General features: G+C 26.1%; 1 protein-coding gene across 2 annotated transcripts in view; it reads right to left on the bottom strand.

Moving 5' to 3' along the window:
• LOC117168284 (adenylyl cyclase-associated protein 1) overlaps positions 1-25,821 on the bottom strand; it is a 66,150-nt gene that overhangs the window by 38,623 nt on the left and 1,706 nt on the right. The window contains exons 1-3 of one of the 2 annotated variants that reach the window (XM_033353804.1): positions 17,535-18,226; positions 14,579-14,794; positions 5,427-5,826 (exon numbers count right to left, since the gene is read on the bottom strand). In XM_033353804.1, coding sequence (XP_033209695.1) covers positions 5,427-5,826; positions 14,579-14,794; positions 17,535-18,222 — 1,304 coding nt within the window. In that variant the 5' untranslated portion in view covers positions 18,223-18,226. Of the gene's footprint in view, positions 1-5,426; positions 5,827-14,578; positions 14,795-17,534; positions 18,227-25,821 lie in introns of those variants that run through there. The other variant, XM_033353805.1, reaches the window with a different exon arrangement.

Raw genomic sequence — 25,821 nt, 5'->3', positions numbered from 1 at the left:
GGAGATGATTCATCAGATGACGAGAATTCGGGATCGGAATTTCCCAGACCGAATGTATCATATAGATCTGTTTTCCATAACTATACAGCATCTCAAAAAAAATTAGAACCAAATCACGTTTTTTCATGAAGTAACGAAGAAAAAGTTTGCCCTGGAAATTTCTGTAAAGAAATCAGCAGGAAATATTTGTCGCAATCAAAACTAGGTGATTTCGAAACTCACAGATACGTATCACGAACAAGAGCATTATGTAATAATGAACAATGTTGCCAGAGGACTACTAGATTTTGAATTGATTGCAACATGTATTGCTGCTTATATTGTTTCTCAAAATTACATTCTGAAACAGCAGGATCAAAATGATTTCAACGGATTGAAATCTTAAATGAAAAAAATTCTCCATAAAAAAAAATTAAAAAATGTAAAAAAAATATATAAAATCCCTTTAAAAAAAAGAGACTATCGATATTCGTCGACCTCCACGTTGGTGATAGTTGGCCAAAGTAAACTTTGTTTGCGGCAGACGGACGATAGATATTCGTGAATCATTTTACTCTTACACGATGCTTAGAACTATGAAAATTTTTTACTGAAAAACTATGCGCTTTTCGGAAAATTTGTCAAGAATAAAAAGTTCTTGTAATCAGCCGAGAAATACGCCTGAATTTTTCCGGAGCGTTTTGAGCAAAATTTGGAATTTTGCAAAAATTGTTCATATGCAAAATCCAAAATTTTGCTCAAAACGCTTCGAAAAAATTCAGACGTATTTCTTGGCTGATTACAAGAACTTTTTATTCTTGATGATTTTTCCGAAAAGCGCATCGTTTATTGTAAAAAAAATTCATGAATGTTTTCACAAAAATTTTGTCATTAAGACGCCATTTTGAAAATACTAAAACGAAAAATCGATCTTTGAACCATGGATTCTCAAAGTTTAGACATTTATTCCACCCGTTAGTGAGATTCCAGGTTAATTACTGACTGGAAAAGCTTTGGAAAATGGTTCACAAAAAAAAAATAGGCACGAAAAATCACGTTTTTTTTTTGTTTAAACTGCATTTTGGGATAATAAGAAATTTTTTGAGGAATTTCATTGGCACCGTCGGAAAGAGGAGATCTTAAGTAATAAAAATATATGTGTCTCAATTTTTTCTAGTGTCGAATAGTCTTAGTTATTGGCCGTTGAAAAGCAGTGTACCGGTAGTGGCGTTTTGGCCGTTTAAGGGTTAATTTGATACTTTTAGGGCAGTGGAAATCCCTTCATAGTGAGATATAAAAAAAGTCGGATAGGAAATAAAATTTAGTTGAATAGAACATTTTTATATTTTTAAATCGTTCCTATAATAAGAATCTTTTCTCTTTAAAAACAATACCATCATTTTCCAAATTTTTAATTTTGCACTTTAGATTAAAATGATGCAATTTTAAAAACCATGATGCACAATTTAAACATTATTTATTTTTAACGTCTAGGATCAAGATCCTAATTAGAGGGTAGGAGTAAAGAACTAGATAACCAACATTTTTTGAAAATGAGTTTATTGCTTAGATAATTCTTCGAAATCAAATCACAAAAAAAAATTAATTAAAATTTTAGTTTCAACATTTTAGATAATGATAATTTTGTTATTTCCTTTTAAAGTTTGGAAAATTTTTTGAAAATAATTTCAAAAAATTTTTAATTTTAAACCGTTAAAAAAAAAGTTGATTTTTAAAGATTTCGAAATAATTTAAGATAATAAAAAAAATTCTTAAGATTCCTGGGACAATTTTAATTTTTAATTTTTTATTTTTATGAGAAAATTTAAAAATATTAAAAAGAAATTTTAAAATATAAATATTTAAGTTTTATTTAAATTAGTTATGTGAAAAGGTTAATTTTTTTATAACTGTAGATGGATTTTTTTAAAGATTTCGAAATAATATTTTGAAGCTATTTTGGGATTCTGAAAAGTTTTATAAAAAGATAAATTTTCAACGAAGAAGAATAAAAAAAGACTACTAAAAAACGCATTCAAAAAAAATAATATGTGACGTGTCAACCAAATAGTTGAATCTTTAACTAAAAAGGATAAATTTTCAACCAGAAAGATTAATTGTATACCGAAAAAAATAGAATTTTTAACTAAATACATGAATTTTCAACAAAAGATATGAGTTTTCAGTCAAAAATAAATATGAATTTTATACTAAAATTCGACGAAAAAATGCATTTTTAAACAAAAATATTTTTATTTTAAATCAAAAACAGTTAAATTCAACCAAGAAAGCATTTTTAAGAAAATAAATAAATTTTCAACAAAAAAGATGAGTTTTCAACCAAACATAAATATGAATTTTATACTAAAATTTTTTATCTTCAACCAAAAAAATGGACTTTTAAACAAAAATATTTTTATTTTTAATAAAAAACAGTCGAATTCAACCAATAAAGATTAATTGAATTGAGTAATCAATTTTCATTTTAAATATCAAAAATTCACAGAATAGTTAAATTTTCAGCTAAAAAAAGGGAATTTTCCATAAAAAAGAAACAAATTTTTAACAAATGATTCGAATTTTTAACTAAAAGAATGAATCTTTAAAAAAATTAATTTGTATAAAAGTAGTTGAACTTTCATTGTTGATATTTCAACTTTTCAACTAAAAATTTTTATTTTTAACCAAACAAGAGAAAATTTTAATTAAAAATAATAATTTTTTACCAAAAAAGATCAATTTTAAACCAAATAATGGAATTTTCAAAATAAAAAATAATAATTTTCAACAAAATAGTTAAATTTATAACCAATAATAAATTTGCAGCTTCCATGATGAATTTTTAACTGGAATACTTAAATTTTTAACCAGAGATTAGTTTTCTATCAGAAAAAATGAATTTTTAACAAAATGCATAAATTTTTTATTTAAAAAGGAACATTTTTAACCAAAAATTAAAAAGCTAAATTTTCAGTTTAAGAAAGTTAATTTTTAACCTAAGAGATGATTTTTCAGCTTAAATAAAGAAATACTGAACTAGATTAGTTAAAATTTAACATAAAAAAATGAATTTCTAAATATAAAAAAAAGATTGTCAAAAAATTGTTTAATTTTTACCCAAAAAGATGAATTTTCAATAAAAATGATGAATCTTGGACCAAAAAATGAATTTATAACGAAAGAAACTTTCAAACAAGTTCTTGAATTTGCCACACAAAAAACACTTAAATTTCTAATGAAAAACATTTGAATTGAATTAAAAAAGACGAAATATCCGCTAAAAATTCAAAAACAAAAAAATATTAATTTTCAAGAAAAAATTTATTAGTTGACATTTTAACCAAAACAACTTTATTTGACATAAAAAAAAGTTAACTTGAACCCGAAAAGACAAATGTTCAACAAGATAATTGAATTGTTAATTAAGAAAGATTTCAGTTTAATTTGCAAAACGAAAATAGGAATTTGTAAGAAAACCCCAATCTTACACCAAAAGAGATTAATTTTCAACCAAAAATGTGCATTTTTAACCAAACAAGAAAAACTCTCAATCAAAAGAATAATTACCTTACAAATAAAAAATTTCAAATTAAATACTTCAATTTGCATCTAAACAAAACTTAAGCAAAAAAAGAATAATGGAATAATTTCCAACAAAATAGTTAAATTTTTAATCAGAAATAAATGTTACATTTTTAACCATAGAGATGAGCTTTCAATTAAAATAAGTGAATTTTTCAACACAAATTAATTTTCAACCAAATAGTTTAATGATCAAGTGAAAAATATGAATTCTCTACGAAAAAGTTTCATTTCAAACCAGAAAATATGAATGTTCAACAAAAAAGATAATTTCTTACCCGAAAAGGTCAAATTAAATTTTTCAACAAAACAATTAATTTTCAACCAAATAATTGAATCTTTATGACAAAAAAAATTAATTTTCTACAAAAAATTTTAATTTTAAACCCAAAGAAATGCGCATTTTCTAATGAAACCTTTTTTTTACTAGTTAAATATTCAAAAACAATGACTTTTTACAAAGCAATGCAATTTTAAACAATGTAATTCAATTTTTAACCAAAAAAGAGTTCTTTTCTACCAAAGATGAACTTTCAATCCAAAAATACAAATTAAAAAAAAAACAGTTGAATTTTTGGCCAAAAAAGATTACTTTTGAACAAATTAGTTGAAATTTCCAGAAAATAATCAAGTTTTCAACAAACTATTAAAATGTTCAACCAAACCTGATGAATTCAAACCTAAAAGAAGAATTTTCAACAAAAGAGTTGAATTTTCAACCACGAAGATTAATTTTACAACCAGAAAAGACAGTTTAAAAAGATTTATTTTTAACAAAGAAATCATTTTTCAACTTCAATAATGGAATTATTATTGGATTAGTTAAATTTTCACTCTAAACAATTAACTTTCTCCTACAAAAAAAAAATAATTTTCAACAAAATGGTTTAATTTTTAACCAGAAAGATCAATTTTCTATTAAAATGATTAATCTTTAACAACAAAATTTTAACGAAAGAAACTTTCAACCAAGTTTTTAAATTTACAACCGAAAAAATACTTTAATTTTTAATCAATAACATTTGAATTCGATAAAAAAAGACGATCCTTCAACTAAAAAAATATTTTTCAGTCAAGAAAGGAAAAAACTGCAATCAAACTGTTGAAATATTAAGTTAGAAGATAATTTTTTTTACCCAAAAGATTAATTTTCTACCAATCAAGGACGAAATTTTAACAAACCACATTAATTTTCAATTAAAATAACGAATCTTCAACCAATAAGTTAATTTTTACTGAAAGAAACTTTCAACCAAGTTCTTGAATTTAAAAAAAAAGAAAAAGATTTGAAATTTCTAATCAAAAGCATTTGAATTCAATAAAAAATAAGAATTTTTATCTAAAAACGATTTTTTATCCAAGAAATATAAAAAAAGCAATTAAGCTTTTAAATTATCAACAACAACTTTTAATCTTCTACAACAATATTTTAACGAAAGATACTTTCAACCAAGTTCTTAAATTTACAACCTAAAAACAATTTAATTTTTAATCAATAACATTTGAATTCGACAAAAAAGACGAACTTTCAACTAAAAAAGATTTTTCAGCCAAAAACGAAATTTCAAGAAACAACATACATTGCCACCAAACAGTAGAATCTTCAACTAAAAAACATCAATTTTCAAGCAAGAATATAATAGTTACAATTTTGAAGAAAATATTTTAATCCATCCATATAAAACTACTTTTACAAATTAAGAAAATTCTATTTAATTATATATTAAAATTTTAAAAAAAAATAAGAACGATCTCGCAAAAGTTCCCTGAATTGAAAACAAATTCCCTGACAATTGCAGGTTTTCCAGGTGAATCGACATCCTGTCAAAAGCAATGGATAGAAATCGAAGAAATTGAAAACTTACTGAAAAGCTTTTTCTACCAGCTGACTATGAGAAGCCACATCTCCCCCAATTTTCCGGCTCAGATCCAAAAATTCCCTGACTGGACCAGCTACGATGTCCTCATAACCAGCAACCGACATGTTGGTCACTTCTACTATTGAGGATTCAGTCGAAGAAATTGAAGTGGTGGAACCTAGTGAGCACTGATCTTCAGAAGAAATACTCTCTTTTTCCGATTTCCTCGAAGATGGGGATTTTTCCGGAGACGGGGATTTTTCCGGAGACGGAGTTTTAGTTTGAACTGCTATTTCCTGAGTTTCAGGGGTTACTTGTGTTGGCACCCTTTCCAATCTTCTCGTTACGTTTTCTAATCTCGTTACCAATTCTTCCAAGTGTTCTTCTCTGTCATCCGACTCGCAACCTGTTCATGTCCAAAGAAACGAAACAACAAATTAAGTACCAAACAACTTTCGAGCTGACCACATCAGATCAGTAATTAATGGGGTCAGGTAGGTTAACGTTAAAAAAAATCAGGGTGACCGTTTTAATCGAAGAAAAAAATTCCTGGTGATTTACCGGTTTTTTCCCGATTCGCAAACATTTTTCACGGTCAATGATATTTAAAAAATCAAACTATACTAACTTACACTTTTAAATTGATAACACTAACACTTTTAAATTCAACAGTTTTAAGTGAAATGTAAATAAACTGCAAATTTTAGAACTTTTATCAATTATAGAGTTGAAAGATTCAGAATAAGTTACAAAAATATAAATCCACGTTCACATTTTCAATAGTCTACATTAAAGAATCAAGAAAGGAACTTTAAAAATGTTCAAAATTATATTATTTTAAGTAATTTTAAGCTAGACACATTAAAAATGGAAAAATAATTTTTTAACTTAACAGTTCTTACATTAGAAGTTAAACTATTTTTATTTTAAATTGTCTAGGCATCCTTCAAAAGCTTTACAATTTTATTTCAAAATCTTGAAAAATCTAGAAGTGATTTAAAATTCTTTAAAATTCAAAATAATTTTTGAATTTTTTGTCCGAACTTTTAAATATATTTCAAAATAAATTAGATTTTTTCTATAACTTTTAAAAAATTCTGGAAATTAAAAAAAAAATAATTTTGAATTTATAAATAACAATAGAACACACACTTCGTTTAAATTATTTGAAATAATTTCAAGTTTTTAATTAATTTTGAATCTTTTCAAAACTTCTACATATCTCTTAAAGTTATTCAAATTTTTTTCTACAAATAATAAGTGTTCTATTGTTATTTATGCGTCAAAATTGACCAATTTCACTTATGAATTAAACAATTTTCAAGTAGAACAATTAAAGTTGTAACGCTAAAAGATTCAAAGTTCTTCGAAAATCTAAAGATTCAAAACTTTCTATGTAAAACAATTCAGTTTCAAATTTTTTTTGGTTCAAATTTACTCGTCTTAAATGAACAGTGAAATATTGCTAAATATTAAATACTTATTCTTTTTCTACATTAAGAAATTTCCAATTAAATGGGATAAAAATTAAATAATTTAGACTCACAATATTTTTAAATTAATAAAAACCTTTAATTATTACTATATTATTATGGGTTTATTTTTAAGTTGAAAATAGTAAAACGCACGTTTACATTGTTAATAGCTGAAAAAATTAATATAAATAATATATTGATAAATTTATTTATTAAATTTGATATAAAAAAATAATAGAAAGGAATACCTGAAAATCTGAATTAAAAATACATTATTGATCAATCATGCAGATTTTTATTTAAAAATAAAATTATCGGGATAAATGATACATTAATTTCAATTCTTATCAAGACTTTCGGATTTTTTATTGTTTAAATCCTCAAAACTTCACTTTAATTATTTTAAAACTGTTAAAATCAAACTTAGGCAGATTTTTCTTCCGAAAATTCGTAAAATTCCCAGTTTCTCGGTCCGGCGGCCACCCTGTGTTTTTAAAAAAATCTTTGATTTTAAAAAATCTAATTTTTTTAACCTGTAAAACTGAATTTTAAAATTCTTTAAATTAAAATATATGCTTAAAAATTAAAAATCTAACATGGAAAATTTTTAAAGTGAAAGATTTTCGAATTAAGCATTCCAAACTACATGATATAATAATTTATAAAAATGACAGGTTGGGAAATTAGTTAAAACTGGTTGAAATCAAAGTTGGAAAAAATTTTTATTCTAAAAATTTTGTAAAATTCCCGGTTAAAAAATAAATTCACTGTCATTTCCTGGTTTTCCCCGGTCCCATAAAATTCCCGGTGATTTCGCTGTTTCCCGGTCCAACAAACGCCCTGAAAAATCGATTTTTCGTAATTTTTTTTTTAACTTTTATTTTTATGAGCACACATGTTATGACATTCAATGTACACATATTTGAACTTCTCTCAATAATTTTTTCATGTAAAAATATAAACAATTTATTGAGTTACGGTCATTCTCCGGATAGTCCAAGAAAAAAAAGGCGCAAAACGGGGCCCCTAATGCCACAGCACTGGATTTATTTTTTCGGTAAAAAAAAACGCTCGTTTTTTGTCTCATAAAAAAATAACAATAAAAAACGATTGTTTAATCCTCGTGGAATGATATCTGGAATAACTGGTTCAAATTTGGTAACGATCGGATAAACCGTTGTTGAGAAATCGCGGGTCCCGTTTTAAAAACGTGGTTTCGCGTTTAAAGTTTCAAAACTAGAAAACGAGTGAAAACAATTACTTTTGAAATGTTATACTTTTAAAAAATGTGACATACAAAAATTCGATTTTCTATTGCCTCCAAGGTACCCTAGCCCCTTAAAGCATTCATCAAAAACACAAAAAATTGAGAAAACGGAAGATAAATTGAATAATTAAAAATAAGAGAGGGATTACAGGCCTCACAGTCTCTATGGGGTCAAATTTAGGGACCAAAGGGTACTTTTTGTCACTCTTAAGGGGGAATAAATTCAGGATACATTCAAAAGATTTCTGAACAATTCAATTTACATTCAAATGAATTGAGAAAAATGTTTAAAAATGAACACAAAAATCCATTGATTTCCGTCAAACTGAAAATGAATTAAAAAAAAATTAAATGACTAAAAATAGTATAAAAAAAAACCTAATTGAATTCAGTAATTTTGAAATAAGCTTACGAAAATTCAAGAGAATTCAAAGAATTTTATGAAATGCCTAAGTATTCAAGGCGAGGTTAATAGACTTCAGGATCAATTAAATAATTTTTTTAATTAAAAAAAAATGCACCGAATTAGGTAGAATTGAATTTGAAATTGATATTTGAAACTCTACTAATTTCTAACACAAGAAGTGAGTAATGATTACAAAACAATTCAAGGTAAATTCAGATCAATTCAATGAATTGAAACAATTTTGAAAATCGAAAAAAATTTGATTAGTTACAATTAATTTTGAGTCAATTTAGAGAAATTTAAAACAAATGAGAAGAAATTTAAAAAGCAATCAAGTGAATTGAAAACAATATAAAAACATGGAAAAAATAATTGAATTTGGTAGATTTGAATGAAAATTAAAAAAAATTTAACTGAATTTAGGATAAATTAATAAGAATTCATGGCAAATTACAAATGAAGAGTAAAAAATATTTGAAAATGTCTTCAAATCTTCGAAACCCTACGAAATTATTCATGCCTGGCGAAAGATTCTTTGAAATCCAATAAAATATAAAACTCCCTTAAAATTATTGAAACCCCTGGAAATCCCTTGAAATTGTTTAAATCTCTTGAAAATGCTTTAGAATCTTTTAAAATACCCGAAAATATTTTAATCTTTGAAAGCCTTTAAAATACTGAAATAAATAAAAAAAATTCTGGGTATCTTCTAAAACTTCCTATAATATTTCGAATCCTTTGCTATCTTTTGAAAGCCCTTCAAACTTTTTAAAGAACTTGAAAATGCCTAAAAATCTTTTACAATATCCCCTATTAATTCAAATCCTTTTAAATCTCATTAAATTACTAAAACAAATACAAAATTTTTTTGTATTTTTTTTTAAATAATCCAAATTATTTTAAATCCTTTACACTCCTCTGAAATTTTTTAAAGATTTTGAAAATGCCAAGGAATTTGAAAAGAAAATACGTTAAAATATTTCAAATTCTTTAATCATTTTATCCATTGATCCGCAGGATCAATTAAATTAAAACGTTTAAAAATTTGAAAAATGCGTTGAATTATGTAGAAAAGAGTAAATTCATCAAAATTCAAGTGAATTAAAAAAACTTCCAGTGAATTCATAAAATTCAAGAGAATTCAGGGTGAATTCCAAATCTCTTCAAATCTTTAAAACCCTACAAAATACCTCACTTCTCATGAATAAATTCTTTAAATTGAACTAAAATATCATAAAATTCCGTGATATTTTATGAAATCATGGAACTTCAAATTAATGAAAGTAATTTAAAAATCCTTGAAATCTTTTAAAATTCCTTAAAACACTTCAAATTAAAAGCTCCTAAAAATTCCTTAAAAGTTTTAAAAACACCCTAAAATCTTAAAAAGTCCTGTGAGGCCTGCGATTAATATAACAATTATTATAAAATTGTAACGCACTACCACATTACGAGAAATCAGAATTCGAACCGAATTAAATATAGATGCTCACATAAATAGTTATGTCAACATTCACAGCCACTAGATCACTATGTTGTAACCACACCAGAATTTTCAAAACATTCTCTCGAAATTTCAGGGTCTTTTTTTAACTATTAATTTAACTCAAAGCTAAATATCCTTAATAAATTAACACATGTTCGCCGAATTCAAATCTGAATTATAATTTTGTTTAAAGTGGTACTTTTTTCAAAACTTCGGATGGAAAAGATCTGGAACATGTGTAAATAAACCTTGTGCTATATAAATGATTTTTACCATTCAAGAAACACTTCTTAATTTACTTTTGGAAATGTTGCGCTTGTTAACTTTCCAGAAACTGTCGGAGGACTAAAAGACAAATTCGAGTGATGCGAGAAGTTGGAATATAGCATTATATTTTTAGACTAGCCGCGAAAACCATATTCCACCTATGAAATCTGCGTCGGTGTCAATTCGCCTCGCAGAACATGTAAACACGTAAAAATATGAAAATTATTCTAAAATAATCTTATAAAACAAAGGCCTTAAAAGTTCATTTTCAAATTTTGCTGAATAGTTTTTTATTTTCTCCGACCTTTAATATTTAAAGTCGAAAATGCTAAACTTTTAACATTTTTATGCAGAATCTTTTATAAATAAAATAAAACAGTTTTAAATTTATAGTCTTTTAATTTTTTATTCTCATGGCTACGTCTATTTTTTTTAAACAGTGGAAAAGTGACAGGTGTTCTTTAGAATTTAAAAGAATTCGATGCAATTTAGAGGAATTTTCGGTTACGTTGAACGAATCGAGAATAAATTCATAAGACCTCAAAAAAATTAAAGTTATATTCAAAAGAATAAAATGAATTTAAAGATAATTAATTGAAAAAATTCCACTGTGTTCATTAAATTTTGAGTGAATTTAAAGAAAAAAGAATTTGAAGAGATTTATAAAAATTTATGTTAACTGAAAACAATTTAAAGCATGAATTGTATTCAGTAAGTTTTAAATGAGTTTAAATAAATTTCAGGAAATTCAAAGTAATTGGATGAATTCAGTAATTGAGACATAAATTTCAAATTAAAATTTTTTAAATTATTTGTTTATTTAATTCAAATTAAATTAAAGAAAAAGTAAAAATAACTCACCAAATTCCATTGAATTTAAAAATTCGAAGAGAATTCCACAAAATTCAAAAAAGTTAAAAATAATTTAGGATAAATTAATAAGAATACAGGGCTGATTCCACATTCATACAAATATTTTGCCTTTAAACTTTAAAATTTCTTCAAATATTGGAAACCTCAAAAACCCTTCTCTTCTTGTAAAAAAATTCTTTAAAATCTATTAAAATATAAAATCTTTTGAAATACCTTGAAATTATATTTCCTGAAAATCTGGAAGCTAGTATATTAAAATAACTTCAGAACTTTTAAAATTAATTAAAATACACAGAAGCCTTATAAAATTAATTGGAATCTTCTAAAACATCTTAAAATAGTTCCATACCTTCCGAAATTATTTACAATCACAAAAAAATTTGTTTATTCTCTTAAAAATTCTCTGAAATATCGAAAATCCTTTCAAAACTTCCAATATGCCTTCAAATTTTTTAAATCTCTTACAAATTCCTTGGAATTTTTTAAAATACCTTAAAATCTTTTAAATCCTTTAACATTAATTAAAATTTTGTAAAGCACTTCAAAATTTCTTGGAATTTTTAAAAATACCCTAAAATATTTAAAGTCCTTTAAATTCCCTTGAAACTTTTTAAAGCTCTTAAAAATTCCTTGAAATCTTTTAAAACAACCTAAATTATTTTAAGTCATTTAAAACCCCTTAGAAACTTCTTAAAACTCCTCAAAATTTATTATAATTATTTTAAATGCCCTAAAATCATTCAAATTCTTTGGAATTCCTTCAAATTCCTGAAATCTATTAATAAAAAATTCTTGAAGACTTTTAAATTTCCTAAAATATTTCAAACCCCTTGAACTACTTTGAAATCCCTTGAAACTTTTTAAAACTCTTCAAAATTCCTCGGAAGATTTAAAAATACCTTAAGATTTTTTAAATACTTTAGAATACCTTCAAAATATTGAAATCTATTAAAAACCCTTTGGAGTCTTTTAAAATACTCTAAAATATTTTAAATCATTTGAAATCTTTTTAAATCACTTGTAACTTTTTAAAGCTCTGAAAAATGTCTTAGAATTTTTAAAATACTGTAAAATCTTTTGGAATCACTTGCAATTATTAATATCTATTCAAAATCTCTTGGAATCTTTTGAAATACCCTAAAATATTATAAATACTTTTGAATCTTTTGAAATTTCTTGGAATTGTTTAAAGCTCTTGAAAGTTCCTAGAAAATTTGTTTAAATATCCTAAAATCTTTGAAATCTTTTGAAATCCGTTAACAATAATGAAATCTATAAAAAAATTTGTTGTAATCTTTAAAAATACCCTACAATATTTTAAAAGCATTCAAGAAAATTCCGAAATAGGTATAGGCCTCAATTCAATAGACGATAACCAGAGTGGCCATCCATCGGACGATTTCAAATTCCCGGTTTTTCCGGAACAAGCTTTTTAATTTTCTCGGACATTCTGAGCATCCTTTAACATAAACAGAGCAGAAAATTGCAAAATGAATTAATTTTAAAATAAAATTACGAAATAAAATTACGAATCTTCAACTGTAATTCTGGAATTTTAAACCAAACAGACGAATTTTCAACTATAATGACAAATATTTAACTGAAATACTTGAATTTTTAACCAAAAAGATTAATTTTCTACAAAAAATACAATTTTTTAACTACATACAATAATTTGATCGAAATCGTTTAATTTTCAATCAAAGGAGACAAATTTTTAACCAAATAGTTGAATTTTAAACTAGAAAAAAAATAATAATTTCAACCGAATATGGAATAGTTACATTTTCAGTAAAAAAATAATCTTTTAAACTATATTAACTAAAACTATGAAACTTCGACTGAAATGGTTGAGCTTTTAACAAAAACAAAATAATGTTCTACTAACAAAGATATACTGCTAACCAAAATTTAAATATTTAAGTTTTAATTCAAGAAAATAAATATTCAACCAAAAACGAAGAATTTTCAACTAAAAAAAGATCAGTTTTCAGCCCAAAATTAATTAATTTTTCTGTAAAAAATGAATGTACAAACAAAACAATGAATTTTCAACTAAAATGATAAAATATTTAATTGGAATAGTGTTTTCATTTTCAGTAAAAAAAATATTATTTTGAACCAAAAAAGAAAGAAATTTTCAATAAAATATTTCAATTTTCGGTAAATGATTTCCTTTTCATCCAAAGAAAAAACAAGTTTATTTGTAACAAGAGTTTATTTTTCAATAAAGTTCAAAGTCATTTTCTACCTAAAAAAGTCGATTTTTAAAAACAAAATACGTGAATTTTCAACGAAATAAATGAATTTTTAATTAAACGATTTTTTTTAATTTTGCACCAGAAAAGGTTAATTTTCAACTCGGATAAATTTTTAGTTGTACAAATCAATTTTAAACTAAACTGATCAATTTTCCACTAAAATTATGAATCTTCAGTTGGAAAAGTGAATCAATTTTCGACAAATTATATAAATTTTCAAAAAATAGTTTAATTTTTAAATGAAAAATATCCATTTTCAATCATACAGTTAAATTTTCATTAAAAAATATAACATTTTAACCGAAAATGTAAGTTCAATTTTCCGTTAAAAATCTAATTCTCAACAAACAAAAATAGGATTTTCAGAAAATTAGCGAAATTTTCTCCTGGAATAGTTAAATTTTTAGTTGAAAAATTCATTTTCAACAACGTAGTTACATTTTTAACGATTCATCTTTAAAATACTACTTTTACTCTAAAAACTACTTGAAGTACTTCCTTTTTCTAAAATTCGGAATGAGAAACGTTTAAATTCTGACGAATTCTAACTTGGAACAGGGATTTTTTAAACTCCTTTCTTCTAAATCCGTCTTCTAATTCTATAAAACATTCCGGTTCCATGTAAAAAATTCCCTGTTCCAAGTGAAATTATATTTCTTTACGGAAAATTTTTGTCCTAAAATAAAAACGATAATCATTTTCACTTATATGCTCTGCAACTGTAGATAAAGTAGAAATCACTTTTCTAAATTGACTAAAATTATTAAAATAATGAAAACTTAAATTTGGCTAGGATAAGAACTAACTTCCCGGCGTTTCAAATAAGTTCCCGGTTTCCCGGTCAAGTCGCCACCCCGATAACCCTTGAGATACCTTTTCTAATTTATTGAAAAAAGTGACTAATGATCTTTTCATTAGAAAAGCCACTTTTTTTAAAATCTATTAATTTTACCTGTCAAACAAAATTCCCTAAGTTTTCCCTAATTTTCAGGCTTTTCCTGATAAAAGTTTCTAACTAATCGCTTATCCGAAGAGGTGCCTGAATAAAGAATGAAAAATAAATAAAATGATAATATGTGATTAAAATTGACGATATAAATGATAAATTCTAACGAGGCCTAACCAGGATAAACCCTCGCTCCCAGAGGGTCGAAGCTCACTCTGTGCTCAGCAGAATTTTGAGTTGCTTGTAACAAGTCTGAGAAAAACCTGTGCCTCTTCAAGGCTAATTCGTCACGTGCGACTGGAGTTGCTGGGGGTTCTTGCATCCCTCCATATCCCTCGAAAATATTTTCATCCTCGTCCTCTTGAGACAACCATCTGGGAATAGGTGGTGGCACTGTCCCCAAATTGAAAAATTCAATTTTCATGAGCCACCTTTCATCGTATTTTATTTCAATTTCATTCTTTTGTTTAATCTCTAGTTAATCAATTTTATAGATGCCATGCATTCGTCAGAATTGATAAAAAAAAAAAATCTGTCACAGACTTCACAGCCCAAAAAGCTAGCCCTCAAAATAGGAGATAATTTTTCACGAAAAAAGAGGAATAAATTCTTTTGAATCCAAATTAATATTGGATTGAATACCATATTGAATTCAATATGAAACTGCTTAACGATTACAAGTGGAACTATATTGTATTTGCAACAAAATAGTTGAATTTTTAACCAAAAGCACATTACCTTTCCATCAAAAGAGACTAATTTTCTACCAAATAGTTGAATCTTCAAACAAAAAATACAATGCTTTTAAAACGCAGTTGGATTTTCAATAAAAAAATTTTTGTACCGAAAAAGATAAATTTTCAATCCAACAGAATGATTTTTCTATCTAAAAAAATAAATTTTCAACAAACAGTTGAATATTCGACAAAAAAAGATGAATTGAAAACAATGTCATAGTTAATATTTCAAACAAAAAAGATTTTTGTTTTATATAACAAAAAAGTTAAATTCAACCGAAAAAGACGAATTTTCCAACAAAATAATTAAGTACTGAACAAAAACAGAGTAATTCTTACCCAGTTACGTTTATAACAAAAAAGGCGAATTTTCAAGAAAAGATGTGAATTTTCCAGAAAGAAAAATTTTTCATTCAAGAGATTAAAAATTTCAAGCAAATTATTGAACTTTCAAACCGAAGATAAAATTTTTTAAATAAACAGTTAATTTTCAACCAAATATGTAGCTAAATTTCCAAGCTACAAGGATGTATTTTCAATCACAAGGTTAAATTTTGAAAGAAGAAAATTAATCTTGAATCAAAAACCGCTGCGTTTTTAAACAAACAGTTAAATCTTGGAACAAAAATTTGCAGTTGAATTTTTAATAAAGATAGTTAAATTTTGAACTAAATTTTCTTTTTTAAATAAATTTTCTATCCAAAAAGACAAACAGTTAAATTTTTCATCTTTCAATTGGAAAGATCAATTTTCAATATGAAATACAATACTTAAATTTTTAGTTTAACATTTAATTTTCAATATAAAAAAACAATTTTCAAACAAAGAGATTAATAATAATATTAACAAAGAACAGTTAAATTCTACAAAAAAAGTTAAATTCAAAACAAAAAAGGTAATAATTGATATTTCAATCAAAAAATATTTTAATTTGAAATAAAAAAACAGTTGAATTCGACCAGAAAAGACAGATTAATCTTCAACGAAACAAGTTCATTTATCACAAAAAATGAGGAATTTTCAGCAAACAAAAAAAAGAGTTTTTACCCGAAAATATAAATTTTTAACAAAGTCATTTAACTTTCAACTAAATAGTTCCCTTTTGAACAAAAATGAGAAATTTTCAACAAAAAGGACAAGAGGTCAAGAGTCAAAATAAAATTTCAACCGAATTATTAAGTTTTCAAACAAAAATGACGAATTTTATACAAAATAAAGTTGAATTTGAAACCCAAAACATAATTTTTTAACAAAGTCGTTCAACTGTCAATGTAATAGTTTTCTTTTCAACTAAAAATGATCAATTTAAAAAAAAAATTAATAGTTAATTTATCAGTTCAAATCATTAATTTTCAAGAAAAAAAGAACGAACTTTCAACAAAATAGTTCAGTATCTTCAATTAGTTCAAATTTCAACCAAGAAGATTATTTTCTACGAAAAAAGACAATTTTTTAACTAAATACATGAGTTTTCAATCAAACAGTTGAATTTTCTACAAAAAAAGTATCAAATATATCAACCAAAAATGGACTATTTTAATTTTTAAATAAGAAAATTAATTTTTAATCAAACACGAATGTTCCACAAAAAAGTTAAATAACCAACCAATAAAATGCATTTTTTACAAAAAAGTTCGTCTGTCAACGAAGTGGTGAAATTTTAAACTAAAAAATGTTATTAAATTAAACACTTAATAGTTGGATTTTCAATTAAAAACGATGGATTTTCAACAAAAAATGGGGCAGATAAATTTTCAGTTAAAAAATAATTTTCAAACAAATAATACGGATTTTTAAGAATAATACCTCAATTTTTAACCAAGCAGTTGAATCATGAACTAGAAAAAATCAATTCTCAATAAAAAATGGAACAGTTCAATTTTAAATTGAAAAAATTAATTTTCAACCAGAAAAAATGAAAAAAGTAGTTCAACTTTCAACAAAGTAATGAAGTTTTCAACCAAATAGTAGAATTTTAAACTAAAAGAGATAAATTCTCAACCGAAAATACAATAGTAGACTTTTAAAATGAAAATAATTAACTTCCATTTAAAAAAGATACGTTTTTACTTTAAAAACTTGACTTTTCTACTAAAATATGAATGTTCATCAAAACAGTTAAATTTTCAACCAAGAAAGCTGACCTTTTAAGAAAATAATGTAATTTTGAACAAATTAATAAAATTTCAACCGAAATAGATGGACTCTGAACCAAAAATATAATAGTAAGCTTTTGGTTTGAAAATATGAAAATTTTTAAAACAAAAAAATGGCTGCAATAAGGGAACGAGTGTGAAGTCTGCTTTCAGTAAAGAATTCCTTTTTGAAAATATTTTAATCTAAATTTGAAAGAAAACGATCTTACTTAATTTGAAAAAATCCAAATTGAAATATACCTGTCGTTATTTTACCGGCATCGGCATCAATTTCAGGAGGAGGAGGTGGAGGGTAAGATTCAAAAACCGAATCGTCCCCCTCTTCCTCTGGACCATCATCCACCGTCCTTTCAATATACCCAGGTGCGTGATGCAACGGTGATTTTTCTCGCTTGACATTTCCCAGAATTCCAATAAATTTTGTAATTTCAGTTCCTCGCTTTTCTTCCACCGTTGAGCTAGAAGTCCAGGTATTCTGCGCACTTGGAACCTCGCTATCAAAAGTTGGACTTTTTTGCGGACTCAAAACCCCATTTTCGGGTGACGAAATAATAATCTCATTTTCGGGAGGAGGAACAAAACTTCCAGCCCCATCTTCAAGAAAACTAACAACTTCATTTTCAGAAGGAGGAATTAAATTTTCACTTTCAAGAACTGATTCAAAATCCTCCTCACTTTCGGGAGGTGGAATAAAATCTCCACTTTCAGGGGGTGGAATAAAGGTTTCAGGAGGTTCAGTATTGTCTCCAGTTTCAGGAGGTGAGATATCTTCTATTTGAGGAGGGGGCATAAAATCGCCACTTTCAGGGGGTGAAATAATATCCCCAATTTGAGGAGGTGAAATATCTTCTATCATAGGAGGAGGCATAAAATCGCCACTTTCTGGAGGTGAAATATCCCCAATTTGAGGAGAAATGTCTTCTATCATCGGAGGAGGCATAAATTCGCCACTTTCTAGAGGTGAAATATCCCCAATTTGAGAAGAAATATCTTCAATCATCGGTGGAGGCAAAAAATCGCCACTTTCAGGGGGGGAAATAATATCTCCAAGTTCTGGAGGTGGAACAAAACTTCCACTTTCAGGACCTGATCCAAAATCCTGACTTTCGGGAGGTGGAATAATGTCCCCACCTTCAGAAGGTAAATTAAAATCTCCACTTTCAGGAGGTGGAATCAAAGCATTGTCGGGAGTCAAACTTTTCGGAGGACTCGGAACTTCGTTGTCTTTGATTATAGCAGGCATTTGAATAACAGAGCCAGTAATCGATGTACTTTCTGGACTTTCACGATCGTCCTCGAAACTTCCACTTTTTGGACTCGAAGCAAAATTTTCCGGACTTGGTAGCTCATTTTTTAAAGTAGAATTTTTTTCCGGACTCGTGACTTCGTTGACTATAGTAGCAGGCAGATGAACAACTGAGCCAGTATTCGATGAACTTTCTGGACTGGGTTCCTCATCCTCGAAACTTTGACTTTTTTCTCGTGTGAGAATTTGATCCTCAATTTTCGAATCTGGTGTAGGAACAAATGAATCAGAGAGATTAAGAACTGACCCAGAATTTGATTTACTTTCCGGACTTTCATCTTCACTTCCGGCCTTTTCTGCGCTAGAAACATCCGTTTCTTCTTGAGTATCAATCTGATCAGGATTAACGTTTTCTTCGAGAGGACATTTCGGCAAAATTGGCGAATCATCCATTGTTGATGGAGCAGGTACTTCTTTTTCTTCTTCGACCGAAGCTTTCTGTGGAGTTTCATTTTCGTGAATAGGACTTTCTGTTGTGTGAACTTTAGTTTCGACTTTCTCGACACTTTCCACCCTTTCTTTGGGCTTTTCATCATCGGAATTTTGAGCATCGCCATTCTCGGACTTTTCCTCATCTTCAAGACTCGAGTCGTCCTCATCCGAATCCGAAGTTTCATCTGATCTTGCCTCCTCAGTCTCTAACTTGGAAGGTCTCGTACAAGCACAACAACTAAACATTTTCTTCTATTATAATATTATTTTACTTTCTTCTCGAATTCACGATTCTTAACTCAATTTCAGTCTAATCTCAATAAAATCTATCACAATCTCATTAAAACTTTGTAGTTGATAACAATATTAGATCTTAGTTTTTCCATAAATCAGCCTTGTTCAAATAGATGTATTACTGATTCAACAAACGATACAGTCAACGAATAGATATTTAACTAATTTCATCACTAATCCATTTATAAATAATTATTTACAGAATCTGAAGGAAGATATTTTCTTGATAATTGGATTAAATTTTACTCTGGGTAAACTTGAACTGAACTCGCGCGGTCGATGCACCGAAACACGCCTGAATCGATGCAATCATAGTCCATTTGCGAATACATCCCCTACAATTTATTGTCGGGAAGACAACAATTGCGAGATGAGATTTTTCTAGTCGAGAAAATGGAATTTGTGATTTTTAATTATAAATCCTCTTTGGCACAGAATAAAGCGTATCTCCCGAAAAAATCGCAATGGAAGACAAGTATCGTGAGGAAGATTTCATGAGAACGATCACGGATAAGGAAATTGCAGCTTCCGTCCTGGGAACTGCAAGGTGTTATTTTCTTCAAAGCACAACAGTAGAACCGATTAGCGTGGATTTCTGAAATTTGCCCCTGCAGGGAATAACGGAGATGTTATTTTGTGTCAACAACCTAAACTTATTTCGCCACACCTGAAAAGTCACGGTCACACGCCTTAAAACTGCTTAAAACGACATGACGAAAGTCACATTGCGACTGCGTGTGCGACTGCGTTCACCTCGAGAGATTTTCCGGGACGCAGCTTCCTTCTGGACCAATTCTTTTGTTTAAATTTAAGAAATTAGATTGAGAATTAATCCAAATATTAATTTCTTTTCAATACCCAGCGTTGAAATTTAACTAAGGAATTCTTTGAAATTAAAAATGTCGAACTCTTAAAGCTGATAATTTGTTCATTAGAGGTAACCAAAATTGAACTAGAAATTAAAGAACTGAAAGTGAAATTCTTTTGAATTTTATACTTTGGAAAATAAATCTAAACTAATTCAGTATTTTTTTATTGATGCGATCAGTGATTTACACGTAAAAGATCGACGTTTTTCACACTTTTCAATTGCAAAATTTGAAATTAAAGGCAGTTAAACCATACATTTTTTAATTAAAACTATTATACTTTGCTAAAAACTATAAATCCACGCTATCGTTTCCAATGTTCTCAATGGAAGAATGAATCAATTTCAATTTTCTAAGTTATATCATTTCAAACCATTTTAAGTTTAAAAAAATAAAAGCTATAGCAATACAATCGTTCAATAGCTATTGATACATCAAAATTTGTTTTGAAATATTCGTAATATCTTTTTAAAATTAGTTTTTTAAAACAAAAATAAAAAAAGTAAATTACATTTTCCCAAGAATGTTGGTAAATTTTTTCATTTTTCATTCTCCTAAATGTTTTTTAGGTCCTGCAAAATGAAATAGCCTCGTATTATTCCACTCTTCTTTTTGAACATTTTGGAAATGTTTTTAAAAATTGCCTTAAAATTAATTTGTCTAAAGAAAAAATCATCTAAAATTTCTCAAGAACAGTAAGAAGATTTTTGTATTATCTTGAAACAATTGATAATCCTTAAAAAGCTTTAAAATATTACTTCGAAATCTTCAGAAATCCACATTTTTTTAAATTTTGAACTCTTTTTGAAATTTAAATTATTTTTAAAACGCTTTCAGAACTTTTAAATATATTTTAAAACGATACAATTTTTTCTTAAAATTTTTTTAATACTTCAAAGTTAATAAAATATTTTTAAATATTCCTAATTTTTGTTTGACAATTTTGAGAATAATTTAAAATGTTTTTAGATATCCTTGTAAAATTAGTTTTTTAAAACAAAAATAAAAAAAAGTAAATTAAAATTTCCCAGGAATGTTGGGAATTTTTTATTATCTTGAAGCCTTTCAAAACCCTTAAAAAGCTTCAAAATTTTATTTCGGAATCTTTAAAAATATCAAATTTGGTTACATTGTTTTTTACATATTTTCAAATTTTTCAAACATCTTACAAAATTATTCAAACTTCTAAATTTTTTTTAGGTCCTCCAAAATTAATATAGCCTCGTATTATTCCACTCTTCTTTTTGAAAATTTTAGAAATGTTTTTAAAAATTGCCTTAAAATTAATTTGTCTGAAGAAAAAATCATCTAAAATTTCCCAAGAACAGTAAGAAGATTTTTGTATTATCTTGAAACAATTAAAAATCCTTAAAAAGCTTTAAAATATTATTTCGAAATCTTCAGAAATCCACATTTTTTAAAATTTTGAACTCTTTTTGAAATTTTAATTATTTTTAAAACGCTTTCAGAACTTTTAAATATATTTTAAAACGATACAATTTTTTCTTAACATTTTTTTAATACTTCAAAGTTAATAAAATATTTTTAAATATTCCTGATTTTTGTTTGACAATTTTGAGAATAGTTTAAAATATTTTCAGACATCCTTTTAAAATTAGTTTTTTAAACCAAAAATAAAAAAAGTAAATTAAAATTTCCCAGGAATTTTGGGAATTTTTTTATTATCCTGAAGCCTTTCAAAACCGTTAAAAAGCTTCAAAATTTTATTTCGGAATCTTTAAAAATATCAAAATTTGGTTACATTGTTTTTTACATATTTTCAAATTTTTCAAACATCTTACAAAATTATTCAAACTTCTCCTAAATGTTTTTTAGGTCCTCCAAAATTAATATGGCCTCGTATTATTCCACTCTTCTTTTTGAAAATTTTGGAAATGTTTTTAAAAATTGCCTTAAAATTAATTTGTCTAAAGAAAAAATCATCTAAAATTTCCCAAGAACAGTAAGAAGATTTTTGTATTATCTTGAAACAATTGAGAATCCTTAACAAGCTTTAAAATATTTCGATATCTTCAGAAATCCATTTTTTAAAACTCTTTTTGAACTTTTAAATATCTTTTAAAATGATTCACTTTTTTCTTAACATTTTTTTTAATACTTCAAAGTTAATAAATTATTTTAAAATATTCAAGATTTTTGTTTGACAATTTTGAGAATACTTTAAAATGTTTTTAGATATCCTTTTAAAATTAGAAATTCCACAAATTGATTTAAAACAAAGGTTTCTTGACCAAAATTAAAAAAAAAAACTATTTTTTGAAAATTCACCTTTTTTATTTGAGAATCCATGTCTTTTGATACAAATTTAATCTATGCTGGTTACAAATCTAACTGTCCGCTTTAATATTAATCTCTTACGGTTGAAAAATAAATTTTTTCTTGAAAATTCACTTTTTTGGGTTCAAAACCAAACTGTTTTGTAAAAAATTATGTATTTTTGGCTTATAAATTCATATTTTTAAGTTGAAAATTTAACTCCATGGTTCAAAGTTGAAATACTTTCTTAAAAGTTAATTTTTTTAATTGAAGTTTCCTAATATTTTTTAAATCTAGTTCCTTTTTGGTTAAAAATCAATTTTTAAATGAAAATTTAACTATTTTGTTGAAAATTCAACTGATTGGATGGCTTGGATTGGATTAAACGAAAACGAAACTACTTCTTCTTTGGTTCAAAAGCGACTTTTTTAGATTAAAAATGCAACTATTGAGTTAAAAAAATGTTGTGAAGAAAAGAACATAAACTAAAAATTAATCAAACAAAATTTGGACTAACATCACATTCATTATTCAAAATATTGATTTAAAAACTCTTGTAATTTATTGAAAATTCGTTTTATTTTGGCAGAAAGTTAACCTTATTGGTTGAAAATTCAACTATTTATTTTGTTTAAATGTATTTGGTTCGGAATTAATATTTTTCTGTAGAAATTTAATCTTTTTTTGTTAAAATATGGAACTGTCCGCTTAAAAATTAATCTGTTTTGCTTGAAAATGAATTTTTTTGTTGAAAATTCAACGATTTGTTGGAAAGATTAAAAGCGTAGTTGAAAAATCAGCCTTTTTGGCGGAAAATTCGCTTTTTGTTGTTGAAATGTCAACTATTACATTATTCGTTGAAAATTCATCTTTTTTAATGAAAATTCTACTTCATGGTTAACATACTTTATTAAAAGTTTTTTTTTTATTGAAAATCATAATTTTAGTCGAAAAATTGCTTTAGTATTTGGTTAAAAATTATTTTTTTAAATGAAAATTCAACTGATGGGCTGAAAAGTAAGTTTTTGAGAAAATTCATATTCTTAGATTAAAAATTTTTAATTTATATGGAAAATTCGTCCTTTGTGGCTAGAAAATTTAACAATTAGTTATAAAAATTAACAATTTACTTGCAAATTCACCTTTTGGGTGGAAAATTCATTTTTTTGTTAAAATTTCAACTGTTTGAATGAAAATTAATCTGTTTTCAGTTAAACCCAACAGTTTTTTGTTTCATAATAAAAATATTTGATTATTAAAATATCAACTATTACATTATTCGAAGAAAATTGATCTTTTTATCTCGAATATTCTACTCTATGGTGGAATTACTTTCTTAAAAGTTTATTTTTTTCATTGAACATTCATAATTTTAGTTTAAATTTTGCGTTTATGTTGAATGCTTAAATGTTCCATTTTTTTTTTTTGAAAATGAACTTTTCTGTTGAAAACTCAACTATTTGGTTAGAAAAATAAAACTACTTGAGTTAAAATTAAACCATGTTGTTAGAATTTTCTTCTTACCGGAGAATTTTATTAGTCCTTTTTTTGTTTAAAATTTGTCCTTTCTAAGTTGAAAATTCAACTATTTGGTAGAAAATCCATGTATTTTAATAAAAATTCGTCTATCTGGGTAGAAGATTATTGTTCATTGTTGAAATTTTATCATTTTGGTTAATGATTCAACTGTTTTGTAAAAAATTATCCTTTTTAGTTCAATTCAATTAGTAAAAAATTCAGTTTTGGGGTTTAAAAGTCAACTGGTTGCTAAAAAATTCGACTTCTTAGCTCTAATTTATTAAAAATTTCTTTAAAATTAATCTCATTTTGTGAAAAATAATTCTTCGTTCTTAAAAATTCATCTATTTAGTTGAAGATTCAATTATTATGTAAAAATTTGTATTTTTCGTTTAATTTAAATGATTGATAATTCGCTTTTTTTTGTTATTGAAAACTAATTGAAAACTCATATTTTGTAGTTGGAAATTCAACTATTTGTTTAAAAATTAATGTGTTTTGTTGAAAATTCTTTTCTTTGGTCTGAAAATTCAACTGTTTTGCAGAAACCTCATCTTTATGGATTGAAAATTAAACATTTTTTTATAAAATCTTGTTTCTTTATTGACTGAATAAACTTTCTTGGTTAATATCATCTTTTTGATTGGAAAATTTATCTCTTTTGGTAGTATGTTTATATTTTTTGGTTAAAAATACGACTATTCAAAATTAAATTCTTTTCTTGATTTAAAAATATCAGCATTCACTTAGTAGAAAGTTGAACTACTTTTATTAATTCAGGAAAAAACTTTAAATAATTTAGTCACGGTGCCTCATAAGCCATTGAAACAATTTTCTGATACATTTTGATTCGCTGATATGGCAAAAATATTATTTTTTTATCCAATTAGTAAAAAACTTTCAACATATTTGACCTAACTCTGAGAAAATATTGTCTTTATAGTTATTTTTTCGAAATAGTATCAAAATAGTATGTTAGCTAATAAAAAAGTGTCAAATAATGTCAATATTGTTGAGTCCAAGGCCTGTACTTTAAATCTATCTGATTAATGTTTTATTTGCGTATCTTATTTCCGTCTAGGTCGGTGGTCCAGTTTGTTGAAAGGTGAATGGTCGAGAGAGTACTTGCCACATCCGAGTTCCGCGATCGCTTCTAGAACTTGTCTAATAACCACACGAAACGAATTTACTGTTTTATTTTTTCTTCTCTTTTAACAGCCGGAAACAACTTCCTTCAGATCATTTCCCATTTTGGATGTACGTGGGTAAAAGTATATCTTAAAGATTATTTATTTCCATAATACATAAGATAATTTTATTTTTATTTCGACCAAGAGAGAATTATTGCTTATCCAAACCGAGAATGCATTTATCTCATAAATATAAATTTCAAAATAAATTCTTTTAATGCACATGACTTCGAGAGAATTCTCTATTGGAATTTGATCAAATTCCATTCAGTGCACGAACCATTTGGTGAATTCTTGTTCCAGAAAGAATTGAAGTGGAAGGATTTATTGCCTTTTAGACAGTTCAATATTTTATAGGTGATATTTTTATTTTGTATTCCCTGATCCCCACAATATAAATTTATAAATAAAAAAAGCGATTATCAACTGAAAAAGTTGAATTTTCAACCAAAAAGATTATTGCCAACCGATAAAGATGAATTTTCAACCAAATAGATACATTTTCAAATTTAAAGAAAATTCAACCAGACAGTTGAATTTACAACTAAATAGTTGAACTATTAGCAAAATAGTATATTTTTAAATTTAAATTAATCAATTTTAAAGTACAAAATATTAATTTTCTACCGTGAATTAATGAA

Source organism: Belonocnema kinseyi, chromosome 2 (assembly GCF_010883055.1).
Source record: "Belonocnema kinseyi isolate 2016_QV_RU_SX_M_011 chromosome 2, B_treatae_v1, whole genome shotgun sequence".
NCBI lineage: Eukaryota > Metazoa > Arthropoda > Insecta > Hymenoptera > Cynipidae > Belonocnema > Belonocnema kinseyi.
The sequence above is the reverse complement of the archived record's forward strand: the minus strand, read 5'-3'. Positions and strand labels throughout refer to the sequence as shown.